The 27,217-nt window shown below is 56.8% G+C and overlaps 9 protein-coding genes across 9 annotated transcripts; 6 read left to right on the top strand and 3 right to left on the bottom strand.

Annotated features, from left to right (window-relative positions):
• Positions 1-1,249: 1,249 nt before the first annotated feature.
• Positions 1,250-3,344, top strand: paa-1 (Polyadenylation factor subunit 2; the record flags this gene model as incomplete). Its single annotated transcript, XM_032024971.1, has 3 exons — positions 1,250-1,340; positions 1,503-1,618; positions 1,668-3,344. 3 exons carry the CDS (start codon positions 1,250-1,252, stop codon positions 3,342-3,344), a joined length of 1,884 nt encoding a protein of 627 aa, XP_031878369.1.
• Positions 3,345-4,085: 741 nt separating this feature from the next.
• On the bottom strand, positions 4,086-5,135 carry NUC1 (Mitochondrial nuclease; the record flags this gene model as incomplete). The annotated part of the gene is made up of 1 exon (XM_032024972.1): positions 4,086-5,135. One exon carries the CDS (start codon positions 5,133-5,135, stop codon positions 4,086-4,088), a length of 1,050 nt encoding a protein of 349 aa, XP_031878395.1.
• Positions 5,136-7,055: 1,920 nt separating this feature from the next.
• Positions 7,056-8,785, top strand: ZRT3 (Zinc-regulated transporter 3; the record flags this gene model as incomplete). Its single annotated transcript, XM_066151891.1, has 3 exons — positions 7,056-7,119; positions 7,183-7,313; positions 7,382-8,785. The coding sequence occupies 3 exons, from the start codon at positions 7,056-7,058 to the stop codon at positions 8,783-8,785; spliced, it is 1,599 nt and encodes a 532-aa protein (XP_066008735.1).
• Positions 8,786-9,222: 437 nt separating this feature from the next.
• On the bottom strand, positions 9,223-10,851 carry sfc2 (Transcription factor IIIA; the record flags this gene model as incomplete). Its single annotated transcript, XM_032024974.1, has 2 exons — positions 9,223-10,697; positions 10,767-10,851. The coding sequence occupies 2 exons, from the start codon at positions 10,849-10,851 to the stop codon at positions 9,223-9,225; spliced, it is 1,560 nt and encodes a 519-aa protein (XP_031878375.1).
• Positions 10,852-11,224: 373 nt separating this feature from the next.
• On the top strand, positions 11,225-11,946 carry RPO26 (DNA-directed RNA polymerases I, II, and III subunit RPABC2; the record flags this gene model as incomplete). Its single annotated transcript, XM_032024976.1, has 4 exons — positions 11,225-11,259; positions 11,317-11,586; positions 11,666-11,785; positions 11,910-11,946. The coding sequence occupies 4 exons, from the start codon at positions 11,225-11,227 to the stop codon at positions 11,944-11,946; spliced, it is 462 nt and encodes a 153-aa protein (XP_031878419.1).
• Positions 11,947-14,043: 2,097 nt separating this feature from the next.
• orsC-8 (Tyrosinase-like protein orsC) lies at positions 14,044-15,551 on the top strand (the record flags this gene model as incomplete). The annotated part of the gene is made up of 6 exons (XM_032024977.1): positions 14,044-14,273; positions 14,350-14,506; positions 14,562-14,637; positions 14,691-15,194; positions 15,259-15,341; positions 15,393-15,551. The coding sequence occupies 6 exons, from the start codon at positions 14,044-14,046 to the stop codon at positions 15,549-15,551; spliced, it is 1,209 nt and encodes a 402-aa protein (XP_031878418.1).
• Positions 15,552-18,396: 2,845 nt separating this feature from the next.
• ESD (S-formylglutathione hydrolase) lies at positions 18,397-19,323 on the top strand (the record flags this gene model as incomplete). The annotated part of the gene is made up of 2 exons (XM_032024978.1): positions 18,397-19,176; positions 19,234-19,323. The coding sequence occupies 2 exons, from the start codon at positions 18,397-18,399 to the stop codon at positions 19,321-19,323; spliced, it is 870 nt and encodes a 289-aa protein (XP_031878417.1).
• Positions 19,324-19,797: 474 nt separating this feature from the next.
• mesA lies at positions 19,798-22,419 on the bottom strand (the record flags this gene model as incomplete). Its single annotated transcript, XM_032024979.1, has 3 exons — positions 19,798-20,217; positions 20,272-21,516; positions 21,571-22,419. The coding sequence occupies 3 exons, from the start codon at positions 22,417-22,419 to the stop codon at positions 19,798-19,800; spliced, it is 2,514 nt and encodes an 837-aa protein (XP_031878416.1).
• Positions 22,420-24,957: 2,538 nt separating this feature from the next.
• On the top strand, positions 24,958-25,944 carry rlc1 (Myosin regulatory light chain 1; the record flags this gene model as incomplete). The annotated part of the gene is made up of 3 exons (XM_032024980.1): positions 24,958-24,960; positions 25,033-25,471; positions 25,526-25,944. 3 exons carry the CDS (start codon positions 24,958-24,960, stop codon positions 25,942-25,944), a joined length of 861 nt encoding a protein of 286 aa, XP_031878357.1.
• Positions 25,945-27,217: the final 1,273 nt, after the last annotated feature.

The following is a 27,217-nucleotide window of genomic DNA, read 5'->3' as shown; positions in this document are numbered from 1 at the left end:
CGTCGAGCGTGGATTGGATGAGGAGGGGCACGTCGTGCGTGCGAGGGGGGGGATCTGAAGCCGCAGCCAGCAGAAAGAGGGAAGGGGGTACGTCAAGGCACAGGGCAGGGGGAGACACTGGGCTCGCTCGGGGAAGGGGGCGGAAAACAGGTGGAGGAGGCTAGGCCGACGCCATCAGCCCTTGATGCGTGGGGATTCGCTGCTCGACGTGTAGGAATGAGGGAACAGGAGGCGCGCTGACGACAAGAATGCAGCCGGCGTGCAGAACGGGCTTGTCGAAGTCGGAGAAGAGAGACAAAATTTCAGAGACAGCAAAACAAATGAGGGTGATCAGAGGAGTTGACAGCCGAGAGCTCCTGGCGAACTGGATGGACCGATGGAAGCACGGCCCCAAGGATTGCAAAGATTGGAAGGGGGGACCTTGAGAATGTCAGGGTCGCCGAACCTGTCCACTGAGGTGACAGCACCCACGGCAGCCAAGGTCCTCGGGTCTGGATTGCATTTGCAGCACGCACTTTGGCAGCAACAGCGGGCAGCCGGGCCAAATCACCTTGCTGGGAGCTAACGCTACGACGAGAAAAGCGGCATGCATGCGCTCCAGGGGTCCTACGGCTCCACGGATAGCGACGGCGATCCCGGTGGAAGCTCTGAGTGGTGGGACACGGGGCTTCGTGGGGCGTCCATGAGAGAAATTGAAGAGGGAGCCGTGGCTGAACTCTATCACATGCCAAAATGAAGGGGTCGCGGCATGGCATTTCTTGCGGCTAGGCAAAAAACGATGGGTCATGGGCCGTACCTAATTATCACCTCATTCTGTCGACGATAGAACGTGGTCTGAAGAAGAAGACTTCGGAGAATATAAGAATGGAAGCATCAGGCCCGATGTTGGCCCGGATAAGCAGGCAGTTGGCGCCGATAAGACAAACCGTGAAGCTAACGCACGCCACCACCAGTATTATGTGACACCACAGAAGCCACGAGGGAGGTACGTACCTTCTCGACCTTGGCTCCAGCTCAATCAGCCTCAAGGTCATGTGATCTCGAGAGAATGGATCGGGCCCGTGCACGCGTCGCGGTCATTTTCAGTGATTGGCGACGGCCTCGTGGATCATCGTCAAGCAGGAAGCATCCATCACCACCTAAACGCGCCAGGTTGCAACAGAAATAGCAATCGACTTCGGACTAGTATAACCACGCTCCACAAGACCGCATTTCTTTACTGCACGTGTCAGCGCATGGGATTTTAAAGATGGCCTACGATCCTCGTGGGGATCATCACGACAGGCGAGGGCCGCCAGGAGACGGTCAGGACGGAGGCTTTATTAGAGCTAGAGGACGACGTGAGTTGCCCTCTTCGACGAAATCGCAATCTCGGTGCATGATGGGAATGTTTGAACTTGCGTGGATTGCGGACACGTGCAGGGCATCATCTCTCCGTCAGGCTCACGTGGAGACTTGAGACAGACCAGATGCTTTAGCAGAACCGCTGACACCGTGTTCAGGTCCCGTAACAGATTATGGCTCAACCGTCGCACACTGGATGCGCAATCGCGCGCCGGCAGACGGAGATGTCTACACTGGCGAGGCTGAGAGGCCAAGTGCGAGTTTCATCGTCGATGTCAGTATTGCATCTCTCATAACTTCATAAGCCTGCTAACATATCTCAGTTCACACCTCCTTCAGCCAGAAGAACAGATCCTGGTGATTCGATACCCGTGAAGCACCTTCATTCATCACTGAACAAGATCAAACATCCTATCAATGTCGTCCGATGGACACCAGAAGGCCGCCGTCTCTTGACGGCTTCCTCCAGCGGAGAATTCACATTATGGAACGGCACCGGATTCAACTTTGAGACCATCATGCAGGCTCACGACTCCGCCATTAGAGCGCTAGCATACTCTCACAACGACGACTGGCTCATCTCCGCGGACCACGACGGCAGCGTCAAGTACTGGCAGCCTAACTTTAATAACCTTCAGAGTATTGCTGCACATAACGACCCGATCAGAGACCTCGCCTTCAGCCCGAACGATTCCAAGTTCGTCACGGCATGCGACGACTCGACATTGAAGATTTTTGACTTCGCAGGTGGAGTCGAAGAGTCGGTTCTCAAGGGGCACGGCTGGGACGCCAAGAGTTGTGATTGGCATCCCACCAAAGGTTTGTTGGTGTCGGGTTCAAAAGACCACGTGGTTAAGCTGTGGGATCCGAGAACCGGCCGCTGCTTGACGACGCTTCACGGCCATAAGAACACGATTACCAAGACGCTCTTTGAGCGAGTTCAAGGAGACTGCCTTGCAACCTCAGCAAGAGACCAAACTGCCCGCGTCTTCGATCTCCGAATGATGCGAGACATTTGCTTGTTGAAGGGACACGAGAAGGACATCTCAACCATCGCGTGGCATCCCGTTCACTCGAATTTCCTTAGCACTGGTGGACACGACGGCTCTCTGTACCATTACATCCTAGACGAGCCGAACACGCCAGCTGGCCACACCACCATCGCCCCGTACGACAGTTCGGACCCAACCACAACTAGCGCCCAGACCATCTACCCAGCTCATAAGGTCCCATACGCACACGATTTCGCGATCTGGTCTCTGGACTGGCACCCGCTTGGTCACATCCTGGCTTCTGGCTCGAACGACCGTATCACGAGGTTCTGGTCCAGAAAGCGGCCGGGAGATTCCGACGTCTTCCAGGACAGGTATCACATCGGAGAGGCGGCGGCCGAGGCTCAAGGAACCTGGGACCGTCGCGGAGGTCGTCGCCAAAGACAGGAAGAAGAGGAGCAGGAGATGGAGGACGAAATGGACGGCCTCGTCGACCAGAAGATGCCGCTCAAGCAGCCAGTTGTTCCTGGTTTCCTCGGCTTGCCTGGGTTGCCTGGCCTGCCCGGTCTATCTATGCCACCGAATGGCGCTGGCGGGCCTCCGGTACCGCCACCACCGATGATCCCAGGCGTTGGCGCAAACGGTGGAGCTCCCCCGCCGCTGCCGTTCCCTCTACCAGGCTTGCCTGGCCTGAACGGGGCTCCGCCACCGCCTATCCAACTGCCTGGTGGCATAGACCCGAGCAATCCTGCCGACCTTGCAAAGATCGCCGAGATGATCCAGAAGGCCGGAGGCACGCTCCCTCCTCCACCGCCCGGCGGTTTCCCTCCCGGTATGGTCCCGCCGCCAAATTTTGTACCACCACCCGGATTCCCTCCCATGCCTATGCCGCCGCCCGGAGCTGACCTTAACGGGCACGACCGCGGGGGCAGGAGAGCTCCTTTGCCCAGTCAGGAGGAGAGTCTCAAGGCGGAGCAGCGACGCGGCAACTATACGAGAATTCGTTAGTCACGTGGCAGTACTCAGGGCAGATCTTGAAGTAAATCCAAGGAAAGGTCCAAGGAAAGATCTCAGGACAAATCCCAGGACAGATCCCAGGCGTAACCAACAACTGCAAATTGGACAGTCACCTTGGTGTGAGAATAGTAAATACGAAAAGGGAGAAGGGCAGTGGTGATACCCTAGTGTTATAAACAAAGTTAAATAACACATGCTTGCCCGGATGTCTCGTTTGATCGTTCGCTGTGTTTCAAACTGAATTATCTCTCCACGCTAACCTGACAAGAGAACAGGATACTGGCGCAGTATTGTCTTCCGGCCTGAAGAATCATTACGCCGGGTGGAAGATACTGCCATGCATGCAGCACTTCCACAAACATGACAGCAAAATGGCTTGCGGATCATGCGTGTTAGTTTCCCCAACCAAGACTGCCCATATCCAGTTTGAAAAAGATCGCTTGTGATGTAGTGGCAGTCCAATCAACTGTCTAGCCGTCGGGCCTATCTAGTGTACATGTATGTGTCGCCGCCAGCAAACCACACGCCCTACGGTCCCGCTCAGATGCTATCCTGCGATGTTCCCCAGATGGGTTTCCTCGTTTGTGCTCCTCTCTCCGAGGGTAAATGTACAGACATGAATGGAACTTCTTCAGATGGGCGACTTCCCCCATAGCCCTGGAGAATGCAGACCTCTAGATCGCAAACTCCCGCGCTCGCCTTGATGTGTTCTCAACCCAACAGCAGCCCTTCTCATTTCTTGGTGAAGGCCTTCTGCCTGTCGGCGTAGTCCCTCACGATGATGGCGCACGAGGCCTCGCTACACAGCCTCCTGCGACGCTGCGGAGCCAGCTTTGACGCAAACTCCAGACCGGCGGCGCGCTCGACGGCCTCCAACGGCATCTCGAAGTCGGAGAGCGGCTTCTCGTTGGGGATCACAGCGTTGGGCATAACGAAGGCGCCGATGGCGACGTTGCCGCCGGCCTTGCCGTCCTCCGCGAAGATGACCTTGTAAAAGTGCGTCGGCACGGCGACGTTGGGCGGGTTGCCGATGACCTCGTAATTTGTGTACCACTTGCCGTCGACGGGGTCGCGCTTCGGGAGGTACAGCGGGCCGGTGACGATGCGGACGGAGGGGTATCGCGAAGTCAGGCGGCGGCAGAAGTCCTCAAAGTGGGCCCAGTAGTCGCGGTTGAAGCCGTCGCCGACCTGGGGGCACATGTTTGTGAGGTAGAAGGTGTCGTCCATGGCGCGCTGAGACCACTTGCAGTCGGCGGCGGGGACCTGGTGGCCGCGGTCGTAGCCGCTGCGGAAGTAGTCCTTGAGCTTGGCCTGGAACTTTTCGGGGACGGAGGGGTCCTCGAGGAAGGTGCTGCCCTTGCGGTCGCCGCCCTTCTGGGCGAGGGAGGCGGGGGTGATGTGCTCGACTACCCAGTGGGGGTTGCGTGTGCGGCGGTCGAAGCTCGAGATGAGGCCCTCGCGGGGCGCAAGGTCGGCGACGGGGCCGGGGAAGCCGTACTGGAAGAGGCCGGCGGGGTCGACGATGGCGCCGGGGATGGCGCCGGGGATTGGCGGGGGCGCCGACGGCAGGGGTACGTTGGGGTTTGCTTTGTTGTCGAAGACTTGGGCGCCCGGGACGGGGACGGTGGGAGCGGTGGTGAAGGCGTTTGTTGAGGGCGCGGCGGTCATGGGCGCGTCGGTGGCGGGCTGCTTGGAGCGGAGGCCGTACATGGCTGCTGTGACGGCGGCGCCGCCTCCCGCGCCTAGAGCCGCAACGAGGGCGATGGATGTTGCTTTCGACATGGCGGGCTGGGTCGCGGCCGGTATTCTGAGGGGATTCGAAAAGTAGTTTGTAGGAGGAAAGGAGAACGGAAACCGGGCGCCAGCGTCAGGCGGTTATGACAGCGACGACCACGGGTGTTGGAAGGAAGGGCACGTGGATCTGACCTGGTGGTGGTGTGGTGGATGTCTCAGTTGTGGTTCTTCACGGGACGGGAATTTGGAGCTCGGAGCTGGATAAAATTTTGGGCTTGCGACGGCGCTTGGTCCGCCGACTGCACCGATCTCACTTCTCCAGGGCCGCCGATCGGAAGGAGGAGCTCGTGTGGGGCTTCCGCTGCAGATGTCCCGAGCATTTGCCGACAGCTGGCAGGTGCGAAGGCGGGGATGAGGATTGGAGGGATTTCGGGGTGCAGGCTGAGGGGCTGAAATGGGGCTGGCCTCGGCGAGCGTGCAGTCGCTTCACCGAGAGACGAGGCTCCATGCCCCCCCAAAAAAAAAGCGGATGACAAAATGCCAGCCTCCGATTCGCGGTCTGGGCAAGACCCTGCGATGCTCAGAAAGTTTCTTTGGATCCATGGTCCCTACCTAAAATAACGACAGCCGTCAAAGCAGCAGCAGTCTTCCCTCCTTTCACATGTGTTGGCATCTCCCTAGCATGCGCTTCGGGCGGCTTCAATGAGCTGGCGTACATCGCCAAAGAGTCACGGGTCTCGAGGGAGTACGAGGATACCCGGCATGTAGCGCCATCCGGGTTCTCAAGCCAAGGCCATGGGTGTGTTGTCGACCAGCAGCTTGACTCGCCGCCGGGGGGATCCCAACAAAGCGGCTGACAACGTGCATCTTTTGTGTACAGTCTATTTTCTTCTGAATGACTGCACCTTGTAGAACAAAACAAAGTTTTTGAGAAACATATGCAGTTCGACTTCGACGCCGTCTTTCTCTCATTGAAAGAGCCGCATCGCCTGCTTGTGCGCCAAAAGGCAACAAAAGACAAAAGGTGGGTTGCGATCGGGGAGGGTCAGACGGCAAGCTGCAGGCAGGGCAGGGCGGCAGCCAACTGATAACGCGCAGGCAAGGGGAGTCCGAAGTGGAAAGTGGAAAGTAGATATGCAAAAGAGAATGGATGGGAAACAAGCTTTGTTTGGGCGTGAGACCTTTTCTTGCGTGAGTAGCGGAGTGACTTGTGTACTAGAGGAGGAATTTTGAGAACCTTGACGGCCTCGGTCCAATCATGAACAACAGAAGGCCCCAGCCCCCAGCCCACTTCACTACCGCCCATGATCCATCACACAGAAACAACGCAGTGGCTCCAGAAAGCGCCAAATCCAGCGCCTCCGAATCCACTACTGCGTACAATCCGCGCTGCTGGAAAGCTTATGGTGCAGGCGCTCCCAGTTTACTTACCCCAGTGAAGCCCCCCACCTCTCTGGCTGCGGCCCCAGCGCAAACCTGGAAAGCACGCCGCTCAGCGCCCAGTCCCATTCCATCTTATTGGCAGCCGTCTACATCACTACTCTCCCACCAACAACAATACCCTTTGCTTCCTCCAGCAACCTCTTCGACTTTCCCTATCCCTTCTCCCCTATCTTGCCTACCTCTTTGGACAATCTACCTACGATCAAGGTTCTAAACGCCTCTCCCGAAATCTACAACATCCCCATACTTATCCGCTCCCGTCTCCCGGGACCCTCGAACCAATATCCCATCGTCTGGGTCTATTGCGCGCCGCAATACGTCACCCGCTCTCCTGCAGGACGAATCGAAGCCGCCACACCAGCACCTGTTCCCCAGGCACACCTAGGACTCTGGCGATTTTCCTAAATTGGGTCCAACAAATTGCGCTTCAACAAGAAAGACATCGAGACACCATTTCGCTACATGCGCTAAGGATCGCGATCGCAACAGGCAACCATTGGAGGCGCTGAGCCCAAGCCGCCCATCATGAAGGCGACAGAGATCGACAACGATACCAGGGGGTGGATCATGAGTATCGTGAGTGGAATTGGTAGGTGACAAAACTCCATGGACGTCTGAAGTGGAAATCTTGCTGACTGGTGTTTCTCGGCAGCTTGTATCGTAGGCGCGTCCGTCATTTGCATCGACATTTTGGTACGATGGCTACCAGGGCAGCGCAACTTCAGGATACAAGAAAGCAATGTCTTTCTCGCCAGCTCTTTGAGCTTGAGCTTCGGCGTTATGGTATGTCATTCCAGCAGCCCCATGCGCGACACCTCAGAACTATTACTAATACCACTCCCGGTCTCTAGCTTTACTCTGCGTTAAACAGCATGCTGCCATCATCAAAACAGTACCTTAAGGAGGATGGTTACCAAGACCAAAAGGCGGGCTTCATTATGATGGGCTGCTTTGTTGGGGGCTTTTTTGGTATACAGGTTATCTCCCGTCTGCTGCACCAGTACATGCCGTCGCATGTGGTTGATTGTGATCACACACACAATGAAGCCGATACTCGGTCACGCAGCCAGAGCAGAAAGACGTCTTTGTACTCGGGCAGTCGCCGATCATCGCGACGGCCCTTTGTGGAGAGCATCACTAAGAATGGCCACGCTACCGAGTCCACGCCTCTGCTCAATGGAGAGACGGCGCATGAGAACGGAGGATCCCTGATGCCTAAGGGACATGCTAGGAGCGCCCTGGCCCTCAACACGACGCACTCGCACCCGCCGCGGATATCGCGAAGCCGCGGTGCGACGGTGGAAAGGCGACCCTCTATGCTTCAAGTCAAACAGCGGATCGCATCTTTCATGAATGACATGAAATCGAACTGCGATGAGGAGGGCCCTTGCTTTGGGTACTCCGATCCATGCGGCCAGGAATGTTTCAAGCATGTGGCCAACCGCTCAGCGGCCTCCTCGAGACACCCAACTATTGTGAGAACCAGCATCGCACAGCTGTACCCAAATAACCACAGCCATACCGATCTGACAGACTTGGAGGAGAGCGACTCTCAGTGCCATTCACCCATCAGTGGACAGGTACGGACCAGTCGGGCGGCGTCAAGAGAGCCCGTGCCATCACGGAATCACGTGGACCACGAAGCGCACGATCATGATCATAGCCATAGTCACAGCCACAATCACAGTCATCATCACGACCATGACCACGAGGCGCACGGCGAGGACGGCGAGGAAGAGGATGTCGAGGCCCAACATCACCACCATGTGCCCACGAACGCGTTCATGTCACTCGGCCTGCAAACCTCCATCGCCATTGCGCTTCATAAGTTCCCTGAAGGCTTCATCACCTACGCCACGAACCACGCTAACCCGTCACTCGGCTTCAACGTGTTCATGGCTCTCTTCGTGCACAACATTACCGAAGGTTTTGCCATGGCTCTGCCATTGTACATGGCCCTTGGAAGTCGTCTCAAGGCCATGTTCTGGGCCGCCATCCTGGGCGGCCTCAGCCAGCCCCTTGGCGCCGGCATTGCTGTGTTGTGGTTCAAGCTCGCTAATCACACCCACATCAGCCCAACCCCAGTAGCTTACGCCTGTATGTTTGCCATCACAGCTGGCATCATGGTCAGCGTCGGCCTGCAACTCTTTGTAGAGGCGCTCAGCCTGAATCACAACCGCAACCTCTGCATATTTTTCGGGTTCATAGGCATGGCTCTGCTGGGTATCACTGGCGCCATTGCATCTACGCATTAACGGCATACGGGCTTTCGCATTGGGCATTTCAAGTCATGCTCGAACGGTTCAGGGAGTCACAGGATCTGTCTTTTGGTTACGGTTGGCACGGGCATACATACATTATACCAAGGCAGGTTTCGGATTCGGAAGGCTTTAATTGTGTTAGAATCATCACTACCGCTTCACTGTCATAGGCTTGGTTCCAATCGACTTGCTGAACAGCATTCCAGCGGCGCATTATAGAGGGGGACATCAATTATGGGTTCAATGAAAATGAATGATTTCACTAGCGCACTTCGAGGTACCACATTCGTGACCGTAACATCCTAGCTCCTTTGATTTCATTTACATATATGTGTGACAAAGCAACAACTTTTAGTGATTCCCCATCCATCAACTTTTGGTGTGGCCTGTGGCCGGGTATCAATACGTCGTCAAAATCATGTGTCCTTTTTCTACGCCATATTTCCCAGCGCCGGATCGACGAAGCGGGTGAAGTCTTCGTCAATGAGGGCGCGCATGGCAGCTTCCTCCTCTTGCCACGTCTGCGGCGGTGTGTTGAAGTCATCTGCGGCACCGATCCAGAAATCGTCGGTCTGGCCCTGGTCGCCGCCGGTGAAGTCCGTGACGCCGGGTATGATGCCGTACAAGGGCAGCTCCGGCATCTCACGGTTCTCGCCAAAGGGAGCGGCGCTCATGTCTTCTGAGCTGGGGGTGTCCGCCAGACTCAGGATTGCCGCTTCGACTTGGTCCATCTGTGGAGCCGCAGGGGGGTGGTTCTCAAGATGGACCTGGAGGTCGTGGTGGCGGATGAAGCGGGCGTTGCAGCCTTCAATTGCGCACTGGATGGTTCGCTTCGTGCCAGCGATGTCGTCAATGAGGTTTGACGGCCCCTCGGTGAGTTTAGGCTGCGGTCGCGGTAGACCTAGGTGAACGTGCCGAATGTGCTCTTCCAGCTTCATCTTGCTGATGAAGCCAGCACCACAACCCTGCTCATTCGACCAGCCCTCCAAGCCCGCAGTGCCCGTCACATCGAGCTCGCCGCAAACTACGCGGAATCCTTCGTGGGCAGTGCGGATATGCACCGTGAGGTTGTGCTTCTTGGTGAACTTCTTGTCGCACCCCTCCCAGGTGCAAGCGATCGTCTTGCGGGCCTCGACAGGTATGCCCGAGTGCCGCATCTCGACGTGCCGCTCCAGCTCCCACTGGCCGGTGCACTTGAACTCGCAAAAGATGCAGTTCAGGTGCTCTTTGCGGATGTGCGCCTGCAGCAGCGCGAACGAGGTGAAGCCGACCTTGGCGCCGCCCTCCTCGCCGCCGCACTCTTCGCACCAGAACTGCGGCTCGCTGTGTTCCCGCCGGGTATGGTTCCGCAGGGCGCCTTGGGAGTCGAAACCGGCGCCGCAGCCGGGTTCCTGGCAGGGATACGCGTGGGCGCCCAGGTGCTCCGAGCGGATGTGCCGCTGCAGTGTGTTGTGCTTGCGGAAGCTCTGGTTGCACGGGGGATATTCGCGGCAGCGGAAGCGCTCCTGGCCGGCGTGGACGTCCTGGTGGCGGCGCAGACGGGTTGCCGTCAGGAACGACTTGCCGCAACCATCGTGTGTGCAGGTGTATGCTCGCTCCTGGGTGTGGGAGCCCTTGACATGCTGGCGGAGGTGCTTCTCCTCGCGGTAGTCCTTGTCGCAGCCCGGGTAGGTGCACTTGAAGGGGCGATCGTCGGTGTGGGAGCGCAAGTGGGCGGCTAGGCGGGCGGGACGGTTGAAGGTTTTGTGGCAGTCGGGATACGTGCAGGGAATTGTCTTGAGGTCCGAGGGGAATTTGCGGGAGCGGGTAGTGAGGGAGGTTTGTCCCGTCAGAACCGTCTCTGCGTCGGCGTTGGCTGTCGAGGCGGAGTTGCTGGCCGTGTCGTCGAAGTCATCGTCGCTGAGGGCTTCCCGGGCGTCATGTTAGTGAGAAGAAAAAAACTTGGCTTACACCCAATTGCCAGATATGTGCGTACCAGTGCCGGCGGCTTCGGGGTCGTCAATCTTGGACCTCTTAGGTTCCGAGACGAGGACAGCCTCTGAAGCCTTCCTTTTCGTCATGGCGAGCGATTGGGGAAGGGCATGCCTTCCTTGACGATGGGGTGAAAAGTATCGTCTCAGAAACCAGCTCGTGAACTTATTTCTGGCAGAATATCGTCAGGCGGTGAGACGAAATTTTGTGCGCTCACCAGCCACATTGGAGAAGCCGGGGTCTCCTCGGTCCGGATAAGCATTTTTTGGTACTGATAAGGCTAGTGCAGACCCACATTCCAGCTGCTGAATCGCAGCCTCGTCAATAATTTTTTACGGCTGGATCCAGCAGAATCAATTCGTCCCTCCCCGCGACACCTACAATTACGCGACGGAAGCTCGACCACCACCCAATTCCACTACGGCATCCTTCAGTTAACTGCACTCACCATCGATAAGAAACATGTCTGACTTTGGCGACGATGATGTTGGCGGAGGGTACGTCCAGACAGGTTTTCTGCATTGAGGAAGAAACGCGACTCTAATGATTGGCAGCGACGAGCCCATGTACGAGGACGAGGCCGCCGACTACTGGGATCCCGAGGTCCCCGTTGAGGACGAGGAGGTCGGGCGCGCCGAGGGCGACGAGGAGGACGCAGACAACGTCGTCGTGTCGGGCGACCCCTCTGCTGCGGCGAACTCTGGCAAGGGCAACGAGAAGAGCCACCGCGACAAGAAGATCCCCGATGACCAGCGCACGACCACGCCCTACATGACAAAGTACGAACGCGCCCGTATCCTCGGCACGCGCGCTCTGCAAATCAGGTACGACGGCGCCATTCTATTCCCACTTCACGATGCAGGCCATCGGTCGAGACTTTTGCTGACGCAGGGCCTTTTGTAGCATGAATGCGCCGGTACTCGTCGACCTGGAAGGTGAGACGGATCCTCTTCAGATCGCCATCAAGGAGATGCGCGAGAAGAAGATTCCTCTTATCGTGCGCCGATACATGCCGGACGGATAGTAAGTGTTGACCCCGGATGACCCCCAACCCAACCCAATCCAACCCCCGCCCCCAGCCCTGCAGTCCACGCAAGCCTGCCCGGATGGACGATGCCGTGAGCGACGCAGGCTAACCGAACGTCAGCTACGAGGATTGGACTTGCGAGGAGCTCCTCCAGTGAGAGATCTTGGCTTTCTTTACCCGGGGCAAGAAGAAGACTACGCGACTAGATGCAAGGCACTTATACCCATCTCTTATTGTCGTTGCCTGAAGGATAGTCAGATTCCCGAAGCTGCGCCCCTTCCGCGTCTACTCTCTTCCGGAGGTGTCGGCTCTTTCAGAATGCACAGGACAACGAAAACAAAGCTCGAGGAGACAAAAAGAAGAAGCAAACCCAACCACAACTATAAAAAGAAGACACCAAAAGCAGTGTACTTTATTTGATTTGCATTGAGCGTGGCGTTCTCTAGGCAATTGGATTTCATCAAACTCTAAACACACAAGAAACAAAATTACATATCCGCAGTGAGGAAAACCAGATCCCCGCCCCATGGCATTCTTTTTTGGGGATGTTGCTCTCGTCGTGGATTGCAGTGCAGCGGCGGGTTCGTGAGAAACAGGATTACGTGTTTCCTCGGATCGTCGCTTCGAGTGGTCGCCTGCAGTGTAACGGGTGGGAGCGAGAGTGGTCCGGGGGACAAACATTGAGAGTGAGACCCCTCCCAAGGGACCCAAAGCACCTGCCCAACACGGCCGGTCTGGGCGAGTCAGACAGCACAAGCACCGATCGTGCATCCCATCCCGGGCCGCCTGCCGCCCGCCTTCCGGAGACCAGAGACCGGACCCGCCCCGGAGGACTTTGTGTGAATTGCGATCGACACAGAACAAAACGTCGCCAACAGCCAAGCCACTCCCCGTCGTCCGAATTACACGCGTAAGGTTTTGCCAGGTTCACGTCTTTGGACATTTACGGGTCCTCGTTAAGTCGTTAGAGAATAGGGAAAGGTACTAACGCACCTCATGTAGATTGGTAGAGAAGGTTAACGAAAGAAGGTTGCCAAGACGGCTTCCTAACATTGTTTGGGAGCCACTTTTAATTGCTGCTTATGGCCGTCGACATGGGTGCTCTATCTAGGTTGAATACGTCTCTTTCGATCTGAAAAGCCAAGTGCAGCCGATCCGCGGTAAACACCTTCTTCTGCAAGTATGCTTCACCCAGCCTTGCTTACTGTCTTGGCGATGACGATAAGAGGTGTCTTGGTGAGTTGATATCGTCAACTCTTTCGATGTTCGGCTCGGTCTCTCGCTCGTTCCCGCGAACGAGCCTTGACAGCGCGGGGAAACGAACGTCGCTTCTCACATTTCTCGTCGTCGTCTTCATTTTTCTGCTCGGACCTCAGGGGATAGGCCTGTTGGTTGCGTAAGACACTACTCATTCTTTTCCCCGCCATGAAATAGAGGAGCAGCAGAGATCGCAACGCGCCCACCGCCTCGTTAGGATTCCTCCGCTTCACGGGACTCGTCCGGTGCAGGTGATTCGGCTCGCTCGTGACGAAAACAAAAAGTGTGCCCTTACAAGCGTAGGGTTGTCTCTTTTGCTTATCCCCCACACTGTTCCCGAACGCGAGTGGAAGCGAAGCGGGAGGCTCAACTTATCCGGGCCTGTCAAAGACGCTTATCTCGTCACTCGGCTCGACGCTGTGTGTGTTGCTTCGCCTCAGACTCCGGGATCCATACTATGCAACCACGTTGGTCTGTCAGTACAAACTTCTCTTGGCCCACCTGGGGCCTAGCTTAGACTACAACCTCACAACCTTGACCCGTTTCTTTCTTTCTCCCCCCCTCCTCTAGAATAGAAACCTGTGGATAAGGACGTTACGTGTCGAGCGTCGACGTGCGCAATCGCCATGAGTCCTCTGAGGTGTAGCGATCCCCTGGTTCGTAGGATTGGGGGCGCCGACTAGCTGGGTAGCTCTGCAGCAGCGAGCACACCATCTTTTCGGCAACGGCGCAGCGGGAGCTGTCGAGAACGAGGATGTGAAAGGCTTGTTTCCTGGTGATCGTCACCGCTGCTTAGGCCCGTCTCGGGCTTGGCTCGCAGATCGTTTTCGATATAAAAGAGCCTCAGAACTTCCCGTCGAAGGAGAGAAAAAAGATAGTTCGGGCCAAGCCAGCACGACACGAGCCGACAACTCCTCTCATTTTCTTTTGAATATCAAGCCAAACGCTCGCTTCTTGGCTATAGTCTTAATTTGTTGCCGCCTTCTCATCGTTCACGATGCTTTCCCCGTCTTCCATCCTCGCGGCGGCCGCTCTCCCGCTCTTGCTGGCGCAGTCTGCCTCTGCTCGTCTCATGCCGCGTGCGACGAACTACACCCAGGAGGCCGTCGACTCGGGTGAAGCACTCTCGGACCTTCACGCCCAGGCCTACAACAACGCTCTTGCGCGCCTGGCAGCGAATGGCACTTCCCAGTGCACCAAGGACAACGTCCGCGTTCGCCGTGAATGGTATGTTGCTATCTAGCTTGCCTCCTCGTTCCCCCTGACGAACGATACAAGTTGCTGACCAAGGTCGATTCGACAGGAGAAACATGCCTGGCGAGGACCGCATCGCTTACACGGATGCCGTCACCTGCCTTCAGTCCAAGGCCCCCCTTTACACCGACATCGCCGGCTCCAAGTCCATGTTTGACGACTTTGTGGCCCTGCACCAGAACATGACTGGTTACGTCCACATGTCGGTAAGTACACACAAGCTATCTCCAGATATGCTGCTCGCATACTTACCTCACCAAGGCCACGTTCCTCCTTTGGCACCGCTACTACATCCATACCTACGAGGAGAAGCTCAGCACCGAGTGTGGCTACACGGGTAAGTCAACCACAGAGTCCCCTCTACTTCGACAGCGACTGACACAAACCCAGGAACACTCCCCTACTGGGAATGGAGTCTCGACGGCGACGACCCGGCCTCCAGCCCGATCTTCGACGGCTCTGCGACCTCGATGGGCAGTGACGGCGCCTACGTCGCCCACGACGGCCTCGTCCTCAACAGCACCGAGCAGGTCATCACGCTGCCCGCCGGCACCGGCGGCGGCTGCGTGACGTCGGGCCCCTTCACCAACATGACGGTGCACCTCGGCCCCGAGGCGATGCCGAACCTCGGCTCCGTGGTGTCCAACAACTCGGACACCCCGACGGCGGACAACCCGCGCTGCCTGAAGCGCGACCTCAACGGCGCCGTCCTGCGGACCTGGGCGAGCTTCCGCAACGTCACGGATCTCATCACGGACAACGACAACATTGAGTGGTTCCAGGGCATCGCGCAGGGCCAGACCAACTATTCCGGTCTCGGCCAGCTCGGTGTCCATGGGGCGGGACACTATGCTTTCGGGTTGGATCCTGGTTCTGACGTCTACATCAGCCCTGGTATGTTGACGAGGCTAGATGTTTGGTGAAGGATGCTGTTTTTTGCTGACGATTTCCTTGATAGGCGACCCGGTGTTCTACCTCCACCACACGCAGCTCGACCGTGTCTACTGGCTGTGGCAGAACCTGGACTGGGAGAACCGTCAAGTAAGTCTTGCGCTTTTTAAGGGATGACCAGAGGGGCTGACTGAAATCTAGACCATCTTCGGCACCGGCACCATGGAGAACAGCCCTCCCAGCCCGGTGGTCCAGCTCGACGACCTTCTCGACTTGGGACCGCTGAACGACGAGATTTCCCTCAGCAACGCGATGGACACCATGGCCGGGCCGTTCTGTTACATCTACGCGACAGACTAAGCCATCAATTCTTTCTCTCTCTCTCTCTCTCTTTCTCTCTCTGTCTCCTTTACCTTTTCTCTCTATCTTTTTCTCTACTTTCCTTCATTACTCTTCTGGGATCGGCATAGTGTCAGGTAGTCATTCGTTCATGGGCGGCATCATCTTGTTCTCTGGAAGTATTGGCTCGGTTGCATTCTGTAATTGGCGGCGGGGAGACACGGCACCCCATCTCCTTTGTAAAGGGTGACCTGGCGGGATTAATGCGAAGCCAGCTCTGGGCGGTAATGGCGGAATGGCATAGCGTGGTTGGCCGCAAAGCAGTGTTAGAGCATCAGACGGAGCGACGTGCAAATTCAACGAGGCGTTTTGGACGAATGATACGAGTCAAGTGCCTTTCACACATGTGCGACAAAATAGCGGGTGGCTTGACACACAAGCAGACTGTGCCGGAATTTCCTCCGGGAATGCGAAGCGTGGTGACATCCGCAGTGCTGAGCGAACGGTGAGAGTGAAGCAGGCCCTGAGCGCGAATTGACGGTTGGCCACCCTTGCGGACGTAGTTCTCCGAGGCTTTCTCATTGTGAGGGATGCCTTGCCTTCTCAGCAACCCGGGCATGCCGGCCGCCCGGGCATGACGTTCGTGCCGTCGCGGACAAACGTACGGAGGTGCCACAGTGCGGCCCGTCGACCGAGCGCGCCCCCCTTTTAGCCCGGTTCGTCAGGTATATCGGCATCGCGATGAACGCTTCACCAAGGTCGAGCGGGCGAGGGTGGGCCCGTCCGACTTCATGCCTTGATGGTCGTCGATCTGTAAACACGGGATCTTCCTGCGAGAGAGGTTGGTAGGCCGACTGGCTGATGTGTGTATCTGCTGTCAATATCGAACGACTAACGGCGACTGGTCCGAACCTGAGTCGACCGTCGAATGTCGTGCGTGTTCCGTCTCACCTTTATTCCAGGTCCTTGGCGTCTCGACTCCGAGAGATCCGTCGCGAGTGAGGCAGTTGAGTGAGGCTTTCGCAGGCTGTTGTGCCATGAGGTGTCTGAATCTCACGGTTTCTCGTCCGAACGCGACGTCGACCATGCAGTCTGTGGTTTGGTCTTCCACGAGTTCGTCAGGTGATGTCCCTCGTCTCCTGCCATTACTCGACTCGCTCCATGTCCGCTTGGACTCCTGGACCTCTGAGCTCCATCCCATCGACGAAAGTCTCTGACAGGACAGCATGAACCACTCGGATGCTGGAAATGCACCGGCAGCAACGGACCTGACACGTGTGACCACGGCTTGCGCCTGTTCGACGGATACTGTCGAAGATACCAGCTTTTGCTGGACATCGCCAGCTTCGGGGTTCACCCGGCCACGTTCTCGGCGTGCGTCCCGTCCCTTCGGTAGGAGCCGATCGCTTGAGGACCCATCGGCTGCCCGATAGCGAACGCCTTGCACGGTGGATACAGCCCAGAAAAGACGGCACCGAGCCTGGTATGCCCGGAGCGATGCAGCTTTGACGTCTTTGCAAGTACATCGCGTCGACCAGCGACTATCAATGGAAGTCAAAAGAGTTTGGTGGGTGGACGCCATGTCCGTCAAACTGCCTACCACCTCGTCGAATCATCTCTCTTAATGCGATATCTCCCCTCGCAAACGCAAAAGGAAAAGGGAGTCAGTCAATCCTTGGCCAACCAGCTCACATGTTGCCCAGTGCTGGAGGAAAGATGCGTATGTGCCTAAAGTCGATATACACCAAACCACCATGCAGAGTTTCAATGCCTTGGGCCGGGTGTTTGAGTTTCCGCGCTCTGAGCCTCTGCTCAAGGATCTTCGTGGAAGCCATGAAGAAGAAAAGAATGAAGAATTATGTGTTTTGAGTGGATGGATGGATGGTTGGTATTGGGGAAAGGTTGAGTTGGGGAAGCATCATTTCAGGGAAGGGAGCTGTAGAATGCAAGCTTGACGGGCTGGGCTGGGCTGGGCTGCTTACAATCCGCTGAAAGCTTAGGCGGGCTGCCTGCCGCTGGGGAACATGGTGTGCCAGACCAGGCGTTCCCCCCCTCCATGCCGATGACGCACCCAGCTGAGGTCTCCGGTCCCGCACGCAATGCGGGGTTCGTCGCAGCATGAGCGAAAAGACCACCATCAAAATAATGTAATGCACCCACCCACACACCATTGGGCGCTGCGATAGTAGCTGCTACCTATCGTGGAAGAGGTTCCTTTTCCCGGATAGCTTTACCATCTTTGGCATGTACACGCCCGGGTTTCCGAAGGGTGCCGTTGGATTTTGCGAGTGTCGGATGCGCTACCGAAGCCGATGTCAACCAACAATTCTTCGGAGAGCTGGCAGTGACAGCTACCTACATTACCTTCAACACGGTGTACCGTTTTTTTTTACCTTTACCCCTCCTTGGCCTAGACATACATGGTGGGGTAGAATCAGCATCATCACGATCAGGTCAACGGGCAATGGCAGAAGACGCAGAGACCGTACCTCGACTCCTCAGCACCGTCTCTGGGCCTACACACGGCCAAGGCCGTCCGTCCTCCACTTTGGCGAGCTTGACCCTCTCCGATCTGATCTCAATGGACATAACTCGGTGTTTTATTTATTAGACGCCCTCCGATGCCACCTCTTGATCCCAAGGGCCCTTGTACTACTCCTCTTTAACTTCCAGGCCATAGAATAATTGCAGCTTTTCCCCCTCAAATCTTCTTCTCTTCTTCTCATCAACCTCTCTCCCTCCTCTCTCTCCACTTCTTGCTTCTTTGATTCTGCAAAACAAGCAGCACACCATATATACCCAGCTTCCAATTGCAATCGATACCCCCAAACCCCATCTCGTCAAAGAGACTAATCCAACCGCCAAAATGTCCGGCTTCACAACCAAGGCAACCATCACCTCCTTCGGGGGCCAGCTCCTCAAGCTCTCCCACAAGTCCAACACCACCGGCACCGACATGGCCGTCAACCTCTACCTGCCCCCGCAGGCCACCACCCGCGCCGTCCCCGTCCTCTTCTACCTCTCCGGCCTGACCTGCACCCCGGACAACTGCACCGAGAAGGGCTTCTTCCAGTCCCAGGCCTCGGCCCGCGGCGTCGCCATCGTCTACCCGGACACCTCCCCGCGCGGCCTCGACCTCCCCGGCGAGCGCGACAGCTGGGACTTTGGCGAGGCTGCCTCCTTCTACGTCGACGCCACCCGCGAGCCCTTCCGCCAGAACTACAAAATGGAGACCTACATCACCAAGGAGCTGCCCGAGCTGCTCTTCCGCGAGTTCGCCGGCAAGCTTGACCGTGCCCGCGTCTCCATCACCGGCCACTCCATGGGCGGCCACGGCGCCCTGTCGCTCTACCTCCGCCACCCCGGCATGTACCGCAGCGTCAGCGCCTTCGCCCCCATCGCCAACCCGAGCAAGTGCCCCTGGGGCGAGAAGGCCTTCAGCGGCTACCTCGGCGACGACCGCGCCGAGTGGGCCAAGCACGACTCGACCGAGCTGCTCAAGAACTGGAGCTACGGCCCCCTCAACGCCCTCATTGACGTCGGCCTCGGTGACAACTTCTACATCCAGAAGCAGCTTCTTCCCGAGAACTTTGAGAAGGTCGCCAAGGAGAAGAACATTGGTGGTCTGTCCCTGAGATACCACTACGTGAGTTTAGCCGTGAAAGATAACAACGAGTGACGGTGTGAAGCTGACAACTAGCAGGGCTACGATCACTCCTACTTCTTCATGGCCTCCTTCGCCAAGGACCACGTAGACCACGCCGCCAAGCACTTGGGTCTCGGCTCCGCCTGACTAGAGGGCCGGAACCAAAGACTGTAAAGTAAATAAATGAAATGGACCATCCCCCAGGTTTGCGGTTTGGAGCAGTAGGCGAGGAGAAGGAAGGAGTATACCATAAACCGTATGTGCGGAGGGACGGAAGGGAACATGTATTGCGCGCGCGTAATTGAATAAGTTAGTTTTTTAGTAGTATGCCGCTGCTGCTGAGGTTGTTTGAATTTGAGAACAATAGCCGACGTATCATCCACCCGTTTCCATCGTAACCTTCGTGAAGAAAACCAAATGCCAACTATTTCCGCGTCCACGCAACCCCTTTTTCTTTTGGACTCGCAAGGGTAAAACATATATGTATCCCTCCCGCGCGAGAAAGAAAGGGGTGCCGCAAAGCAAGAACGCCAGCGCCGGTACGAATGAGCAGCGCCCGCCATGATGGGAGTATAAAGTCTAGAAGCATGCAAGTGCAAGAAACGAGTCCGGGAAAAGCGCCTAACTGATCCGTCTCTCCACCTCGGGACTCAAGCCTTCCTTCTCCAGCTTCGCCCGCATCTCCGCGTCCGCCTCCTTGCGGATCCGGTTGAACGCCAGCTTCTCGAAGCGACTGAGCGCCTTCCACCAATGCTGCCCGGCCTCGTGCTCGCCGATACGTTCCAGGAGGTCCGCCGTCTTCAGTCGTACCTCGCGGTCCTTGTGGAAGAGACCGAGGGCGATATAGAACAGTCCTGCATGAGACTCCGGTGCGACGCTTAGAAGCAGGCAGATCTCATCGTAGGAGTGGACGTATTTGGAGAACTGAACATAAATCTCCTTGCTCTGCATTGGATTGAGCCGCTGCGTTCGCAGCCGGTCGTGCATGTGGTGCAAATCGAGACCCTTTAGTGGCCTGACCTGGTACATCTGTGCGAGATCCTGAGACGGTTAGTACAAGGCCATGCCGCCACAACGATGGTTTTTCTTTCTTACCTGGATGAAGCTGTAGTAACTCCTTGTGTTTCTCCAGCCTTCAATTCTTGTCACATTACCCGCAAGTTCCTTGTGTTTTGACTGTTCATCCGGCCACACGTAGCCGTGGCCGTTGATACCGATGGAGCCCATTTCCAACTCATCGCCGCCAATGTAGAGAGCGCTCGCGCCGTACACGCTTTCCTCAAAGGCGGCTGCGATTCGGGTGAACTTGATCACCCAGTCTCTCCACTTGGCGCGTATCACTCTTTCGCCGTGCCTTGCCGCAATGCTCCTCAAGACATCTTGCATGAATGCCGCGTCGCCCGTGAGGTCGCTCTCAGCAGCAACCTTGGATGTGCCCCCGACGAGTCCGGCATAAGACGGATTCTGCTGCTGAAAGTACACCATTCCCTCTGTCACCGGCGCGGGGTCAATCTTGCTACTGATCTTGACACGCCCCGTGGGCAGGTCGCATAAGACATCCCACCATTCAGGGTGCAACTCGAATGTCGGATTGGTGACTCCTGCAATGAAGCCAGGTACGTTGAGCAGGTCGTCAATCTTGGTTAGATCCGTGTAGGGGAACGCATGTCGCGTGAAGCCCCTCAGCGTACCACCGGATGCCAAGGCGCACGCAGCCAGGACTGCCTCCGCAACCTCGCCCGAAGGCATGTTATGGCCCAGGAAAATCACTCGCTTTTGCGTCAACAACGCATTGACCAGCACGATGATCGGGTGTGTATGCGGGCCATTCGTCGTCAACTGCGGGTGCAACGGGAACGGTTGTGGTGACTTGCCCTGAGGCTCTGAGAATTTCTGGATGAGCTTGACCAAGGAGAAGTCGCCTACGGTTTCCGGCATGACGGCAACCGGGACCTTGATTGGCACCGGAATACCCTTGTACATGACCTTGCTTTCGAATTCGTGCGTATCCCGGGGCACTGAATATGTCGAGCCGAGTTCGATGTGCGCTTTCGTTCCCTTCCTCGAGACGCCTGGCATTTTCGGAGGCTCCCGGCTCGCGTCAAACGGTTGGTCGCTGATTTGCTCGCCACGGTCCTCGGCCATGCGCATTTGAATCATTTGCTCAAACTTCTCCACAAACAGGTCTTTGTTGTCACTGGCTTGCAGCAGGTGTCTCTCGAGCAGGCTCAGTTTCGGCATTAGGGACAGGTCCATGGCGTTTACAGCATCGTACAACATAGCCAATGTTTCGGGTACTGGAGCCTTGAAGTACTCATCCAGCGCTAACAGGAGAAGGGGCTGGATATTGGTTAGTCTCGTGAAATTAAACAACTATGGAAAGGGGAGCGTTACCTTGTAAATGTGCAAGAATGGATGCCTGGTGCAGATGGCCATGGCCTTGACCACAGCACCTCTCTTGACCGTCTTGTCTTGTTTCGTATTGACCAGATTCAGCACATAGATCAGCGGTGGCCCTTCTCCCCCTTCCGGCTCATCGTCGTCGGTCTCGTCATCGTCATAATCGTCCAAGTCGTCCAAGTCTTCCTCATCTCCTAGGTCCTCGCCCTCGTCTTCCTCGTCAATGATTCCAGCTGCGCGGTTCCTCAGCCTCTTGCGCCTTCGTTTCCTGGCCTCCTTTGCCTTGCGCTCCTCGTCCTCCTCTTCCTGACTCGTATCCTTGTGCAAGAAGAAAATGGTCCAGTCCTGGTTGCGTACGTGAGCTTGATCGGGTAACATGAGCTCCGCCAACATGTGTTCGTCGCCAGTTATGGAGACCGGGTACTGGTGCTCCATGACCGGGCCTCGGTCAATGTCGAAAGAGGCGACCAGAATGTACTCGACATGATTCTCGGTCGAGCCCCGCGGGTACTGAGAGCGCAACCTGCGTGGGGGGTGCGCATCGGGGTTGTAGCGGCGCGGGGCGGACAGCGACGAGTGCTGCGACGACACACCGGTGGAGGGCGTCTTTGACTTTGAGCTGGGGTTCGAGGAGCGGTCCGTCTCGGCGATAGGCGGCGGCTGAGGGGATCGCGAGGGGCGAGAAGTGTTGGACATTTGCGAGGGGGATCTCGAGGCGGAGCCGGTAGGGAAACTGGAGAGCGAAGTCCGACGACTGGGCCAGGGGCCGTTGGGCGATTGATATTGCTGGGTGTTGGAGTAGTTGCGCGTAAGGAATGGCAGCGCGGTCTGTGTTGAAGCCATGTTGAAGAGGGCCGCACTGCTAAATTGCGGAGCAGTTCAAATCGATAAATGGGGGAGGCTTGCGCAGGCTGCCGGTAGGCAGAGCCATCCAATGCACTGCAGTGTCGAGGTCCGTCCGGGGAGGTGCAGCGATGCGAAGTAGATTTGGCTGTCTGCGACAATGCGACAGTGGGAGGGCGTTGGCGGCGGTGGTCGCAGGAGCGGTTTAACGACGGCTTGCGGCAGCCAGATACATTCGACGAGAGTCCGAGTGCGACATGAATGATGCGACCGAGAGGGAGGACGTCTGGTATCGAGTACGGCGTCCGCAGTATCGTCGGGAGTCGGGAGGCGAGTTGGATGGTGGTTGTAAGGTAAGGCACTCCTGTTCTGGGGAGAGCCAAGTGCGAGTCGTGGGGTCCCGAGATGCAAGATAGAGATAGGGAGGGCGACTGTTCGGCAGTGTAGGCAGAGTGCGAGGGAGGGAAGGCGGGAGGTATTATTGGCGCTGTATCCTGTAGGGACTCCCAGCCAGTCAGGGACCTAGGTGCGGCACCTCAGCTGTCCATTACAAGAAGGCAGCCAGGCGGGAAAAAAGCAGCTGGTACGTAGCCGTAGGCGTGCCTTTTGCGGTGTTCACTTGTATTTCCAGGCAGGGTAGCGCGCGGAGGCGTTCTCAGACGACAGCCGGATGCGCTCTTCGAAACGTCAGATCCGGGCAGTGACTGGCGCACACAGGCAGACGCTGGCGAGGGAAACAGGATCGCCCTCGGGGAATGGGAGACAACAGAGAAGGGATATCCTGCTCGTTCAATGTCAATGCGTTGGAAGAGAACAGCACCGAGACACCATCTGCTACGACGTTTGGCCTGGTCTTTTGGGTCTTTTCTGTTCCCGCCTACTTAGTAAGGTGAGGTAAGAAGGGCACATGGTCAGTCAGTCCATGGGTTCCATGGTGATGGTAGTAGTGGCCGTCACTGGTGGCTTTCTTGGTGGTGTAAGGACCTTGTAGAACTCCTGACAGGGGCTGGTTTAAGGTGTGGTGCTTCTTTTTCCTATTTTTTAAAATTGTGCAATCCAATTCGATCCCCCACCGGCACGAACAGCACGCAGCTAAATACGCCAGAAGCAAGGTACGCCTCTTTGGACCAAACAGCGCGTCTGATTGAAGATGGAGGGAGGCCTGCCCCTGATGGACACTAAAAGGGGGGGATTGCCCGTCTGTGGTTGGTGCCCACGCTGCGCCGGTGTGGCTCTCCGCGTGTCGCCCAAGCAGGTCGCGGGTCGCAGGTGAGGGACAAACTAATTAGTCGTCGTTACGTGGTTACGGATATACTATGTGTGCAGAATCTCAGAGTCAGGTCGGTATCGCTCTCTGCCTCGCCCGGTAAGTTTCGCGCTCCACGGGCACAGCAGTGAGCTGAGTGTACCTACGGATATCGCCTTAAGGAACCAACCTTGAGTTTGTTCCTTCACTTACCCTTACTTTGGCACTGCATACCGTAGCTGAACAGACACACAGACACAGTCTGTCCGTCCGTCAGTCAGGCCAGAATGCCAGATGGACAGCCCGATGGCGGCGTGCGCGGGCGGGCAGCTCACGGGCAGACGAAACAAAGAGACAGCTGGTAGGCGGAGTACGGGGTTGGATACCTCTACTTGGCACTCGACAGTCCGCAATTGACGCTGAGGGAGGTGTACATACCGCAGCAACATACCATAGTACCTACACTACTGGCTGCGTCTTCCATTGTCCGTGGGTATCGCCGCAAAGGAGTGGGCTTCGGCCGGTGGCAGTGGGCAGTGTCTGCGAAAGCGCCGACGAATGCGTACGTAGCTCTGCTGATCCTGATGAACGATCACTGATGCCGCCTGATCATGTATCGACTTTCCGACAACTCCCCCTCAGTGCTCAAGAAGCAGGTTCCCACGTTCCCAAGTCCCCTCCTTTTCCCTTCCCCTTTCCACGTTCTCCCCCCGCCCCCCCCTTGTCCTCCCTCCTTTCCCCTTTTGATGTTCCTGGTGGCCCATGCTGTCGCACCCAACCTAAAATGCGCTTAGCGCCGAGGGTCCTGACGTGAAACCCCTGTGGCTGGTGGCACGCTTTCGGCAATTGGATTTCTTGAGCCACAAACCACCAGCCACATCTGAGTGCCCCACGTCAGAGATGGCCCCTGCGTCGCGGGAAGCTGCTGCAAGGCTGCGGTTGTCGTGGAAAAGACGCCTCTGTTTACATTCGACCCCAAATCAGCCTTCGTCTTGTGGCTGGATCTGACCGCTTCCCAAGTGACATACGCCTCCAGCTTGACTCTAATACGAAACCAACATCCATCGGCTCTATCCAACACTTGTGCACAGTTTTTAATCTTGCCATTGCTTTTCCCCACGTCCTGCAGCATCACTGCCACCCTCTCAGACAGTGAACCAACGCCTCTTGGCCTCTCCATATTTCGCATTGTTTACTTTGGTGCCAAGTGGGCGCGCGGCATCAGACTTCCTGAGCAAGGCATTCCCTATTTCCCACCCACCACATCTATTTTCGCCGCAAAAGCCCTCATTATGGTAGGCCAGGGTCCATCTCACGCGTCGAATCGCCTCGAGGAGCGCATGAATTTTGACGTCGAGAATCCACAGGCAATGCCCGCTGGCTACAAACCTTCCCCACTAGGACCATATGGCTCTCCGCGCAGCTCACCCTTCCGACGACCAGAGTCTCCAGCATCGCCTTCTGCCGTGCGCCAAGCCTCAACACAAGTCACTCCGTCCGGATCACCGACCAAGGCGTCCTACGCTACCAACAACGGGCGATTCGGCAACCCAACTACTCCAACAGAGACAGTCGAGAGCCGTACACCGAGAGTGCGCACGCCCACTGGCGGCGAGACCAGCAACATCATGACCTCGCCCATCGCTGCGCGGCCAGCGTTGAAGAAGAGCGTCAGCCACGGCGGCGCCATTGCGCAATTGCAACCTGCTCAAGTCAGGACACTCAGAGAAGGATTTGAGATTCTGGATCGCGACAGCGACGGCATCATTAACAGAGACGATGTGGCGGACATGCTAAACCAGCTGGGTAAGTCGACAAGGTGACAGCTCTGCCTCGCTTGCAATGTTTGACACTTTCCAGGCCTGCCATCCAACGCATCCGACGTAACACATTTCTTCCCGCCATCCGCACCTCAGACGATGACGATGGCGGCCTTTCTCAACTCTCTGGCCACGATGATGGCCTCTCTATCCCATCAATCCGAGCTTCTCTCCGCCTTTTCCGCGTTCGACGACGACGACAGTGGCCAGATCAACCTGAACGAGCTGCGAGACGCGCTGCTCAATACTGCGCCAGAGCCTGGCGAACGTCCGCTGACGGAGGCCGAGGTCGAGAAGGTGATTGAAGGCTTCACGGGCCGAAGAGCGTTCAGTCGCAGCATGCAAAGCGGATTGGGCAAGCGCGGCGAGGTTTTTAGATACCAAGATTTTGTCAACTCCATCATGGGTTCCTCCAACACGGCGTCAGAGCCTAACTCGGCCGAAGGATCGGAGGACTGAGGGTACAAAACAAGAAAAGTCTCATGGCACAGGGGAGATCGGGTTGTGACGACATTGGGCGAGCAATATGTGGAGACGAAGCTTGCCGTAACCGCGGGGAGGGGAAACGAGCACAATTAAATGGAAACGGAGGGATTGACGAACAGACTTGGACATGACTTGCACTGTATTTTTATTCAGGGAAATAATCAAAGGACACCGGATCACGGAAAGTATCAGGAATAATTTCGGCTCCGTTTCACAGCATTTCGCGCCAAGAGAGGCCTGTTGTTTGGCGCCGGTCAACAAGCCGTTGCGGCAGGCGCCCATTGTGACGATGACTTGACGTCGAGTGACGGGGGACAGATCCCACAGAGGCCAAAGCCGGGGCGGGGGATCAAGGGCTATTCCGTCGAGGACGATTCCACATGCAACGACGGTGTCTCTTCTCAAGGCATGGGGAATTCAGTGTAATGGAAAAGGCTGGGACGCAGGCCGTTGAGGGCAGTGCATGCACGTCTTCTGCATCCGCTTCAACTTGCATCCAGAGGGGGGTTCTGGGAAGACCCGCTGGACTGCGTAATAACCCTGGCCACGGTGGCCTTGAGCGGCAATCTGGACTTTGGGATGGGCAATTTGAATGGGCAAGCCGAGGGGGTGGTGATGCCATCAGTTTGGTTTAGGAGGAGGCTGGGAGATGCACATCAGCGAGGAGGCCACTCGGGGCCACTCACAGGGCAGTCTGCAGCGGCCTGACTACCTGTACATACAGCATGCAGCAGCAGCAGCAACGGCAGCAGCTGGCAGGGCACCTCTTTTTTTTTTTTTTTTTTTCTTGCCAACAAGGGGCCGGCGGCAGTGACCGGGACATGGGGTGTTCCGAGCTTGCACATTGATTTTTCAGGGACTTTTTCTCAGTTGCGGTCGGTGCAGGTGGTCGGGTGCCATTCAGCAACCAGCACCTTCGGGCGGTTCGGCGGCCCAAGGTGACAGCGGTCAATGGTGGGCGCTGATTGGGCGCGCCTCGCAGGGTCCGGGACGGAGCCCCACCGAACCTTCTCGAACCGGCCCGCTGGGATGCAGCGGACTTGGAGAGCAATAGCCGTTTGTTGCAAACGCCTCGATATGCCGATTTAGCCTGTATCCCGAACCTTCCTAAGCAGCAGCGGCACGGGTACGGCAATGGCAATTTGGGCTGTAAGTTAAGGCAGATGCGCAGTAGGTAGCCTGAAAACTCAGCGTCGTGCCGCTGTACGACAGCTTGGATCCAGTGTTTCCCTTTTCTTCCTCTTCT

The sequence above is a fragment of the Colletotrichum fructicola genome (assembly GCF_000319635.2).
Source record: "Colletotrichum fructicola Nara gc5 chromosome Unknown KSG_Nara_v1_contig04, whole genome shotgun sequence".
NCBI lineage: Eukaryota > Fungi > Ascomycota > Sordariomycetes > Glomerellales > Glomerellaceae > Colletotrichum > Colletotrichum fructicola.
This window is presented reverse-complemented; position numbering and strand designations above follow the sequence as displayed.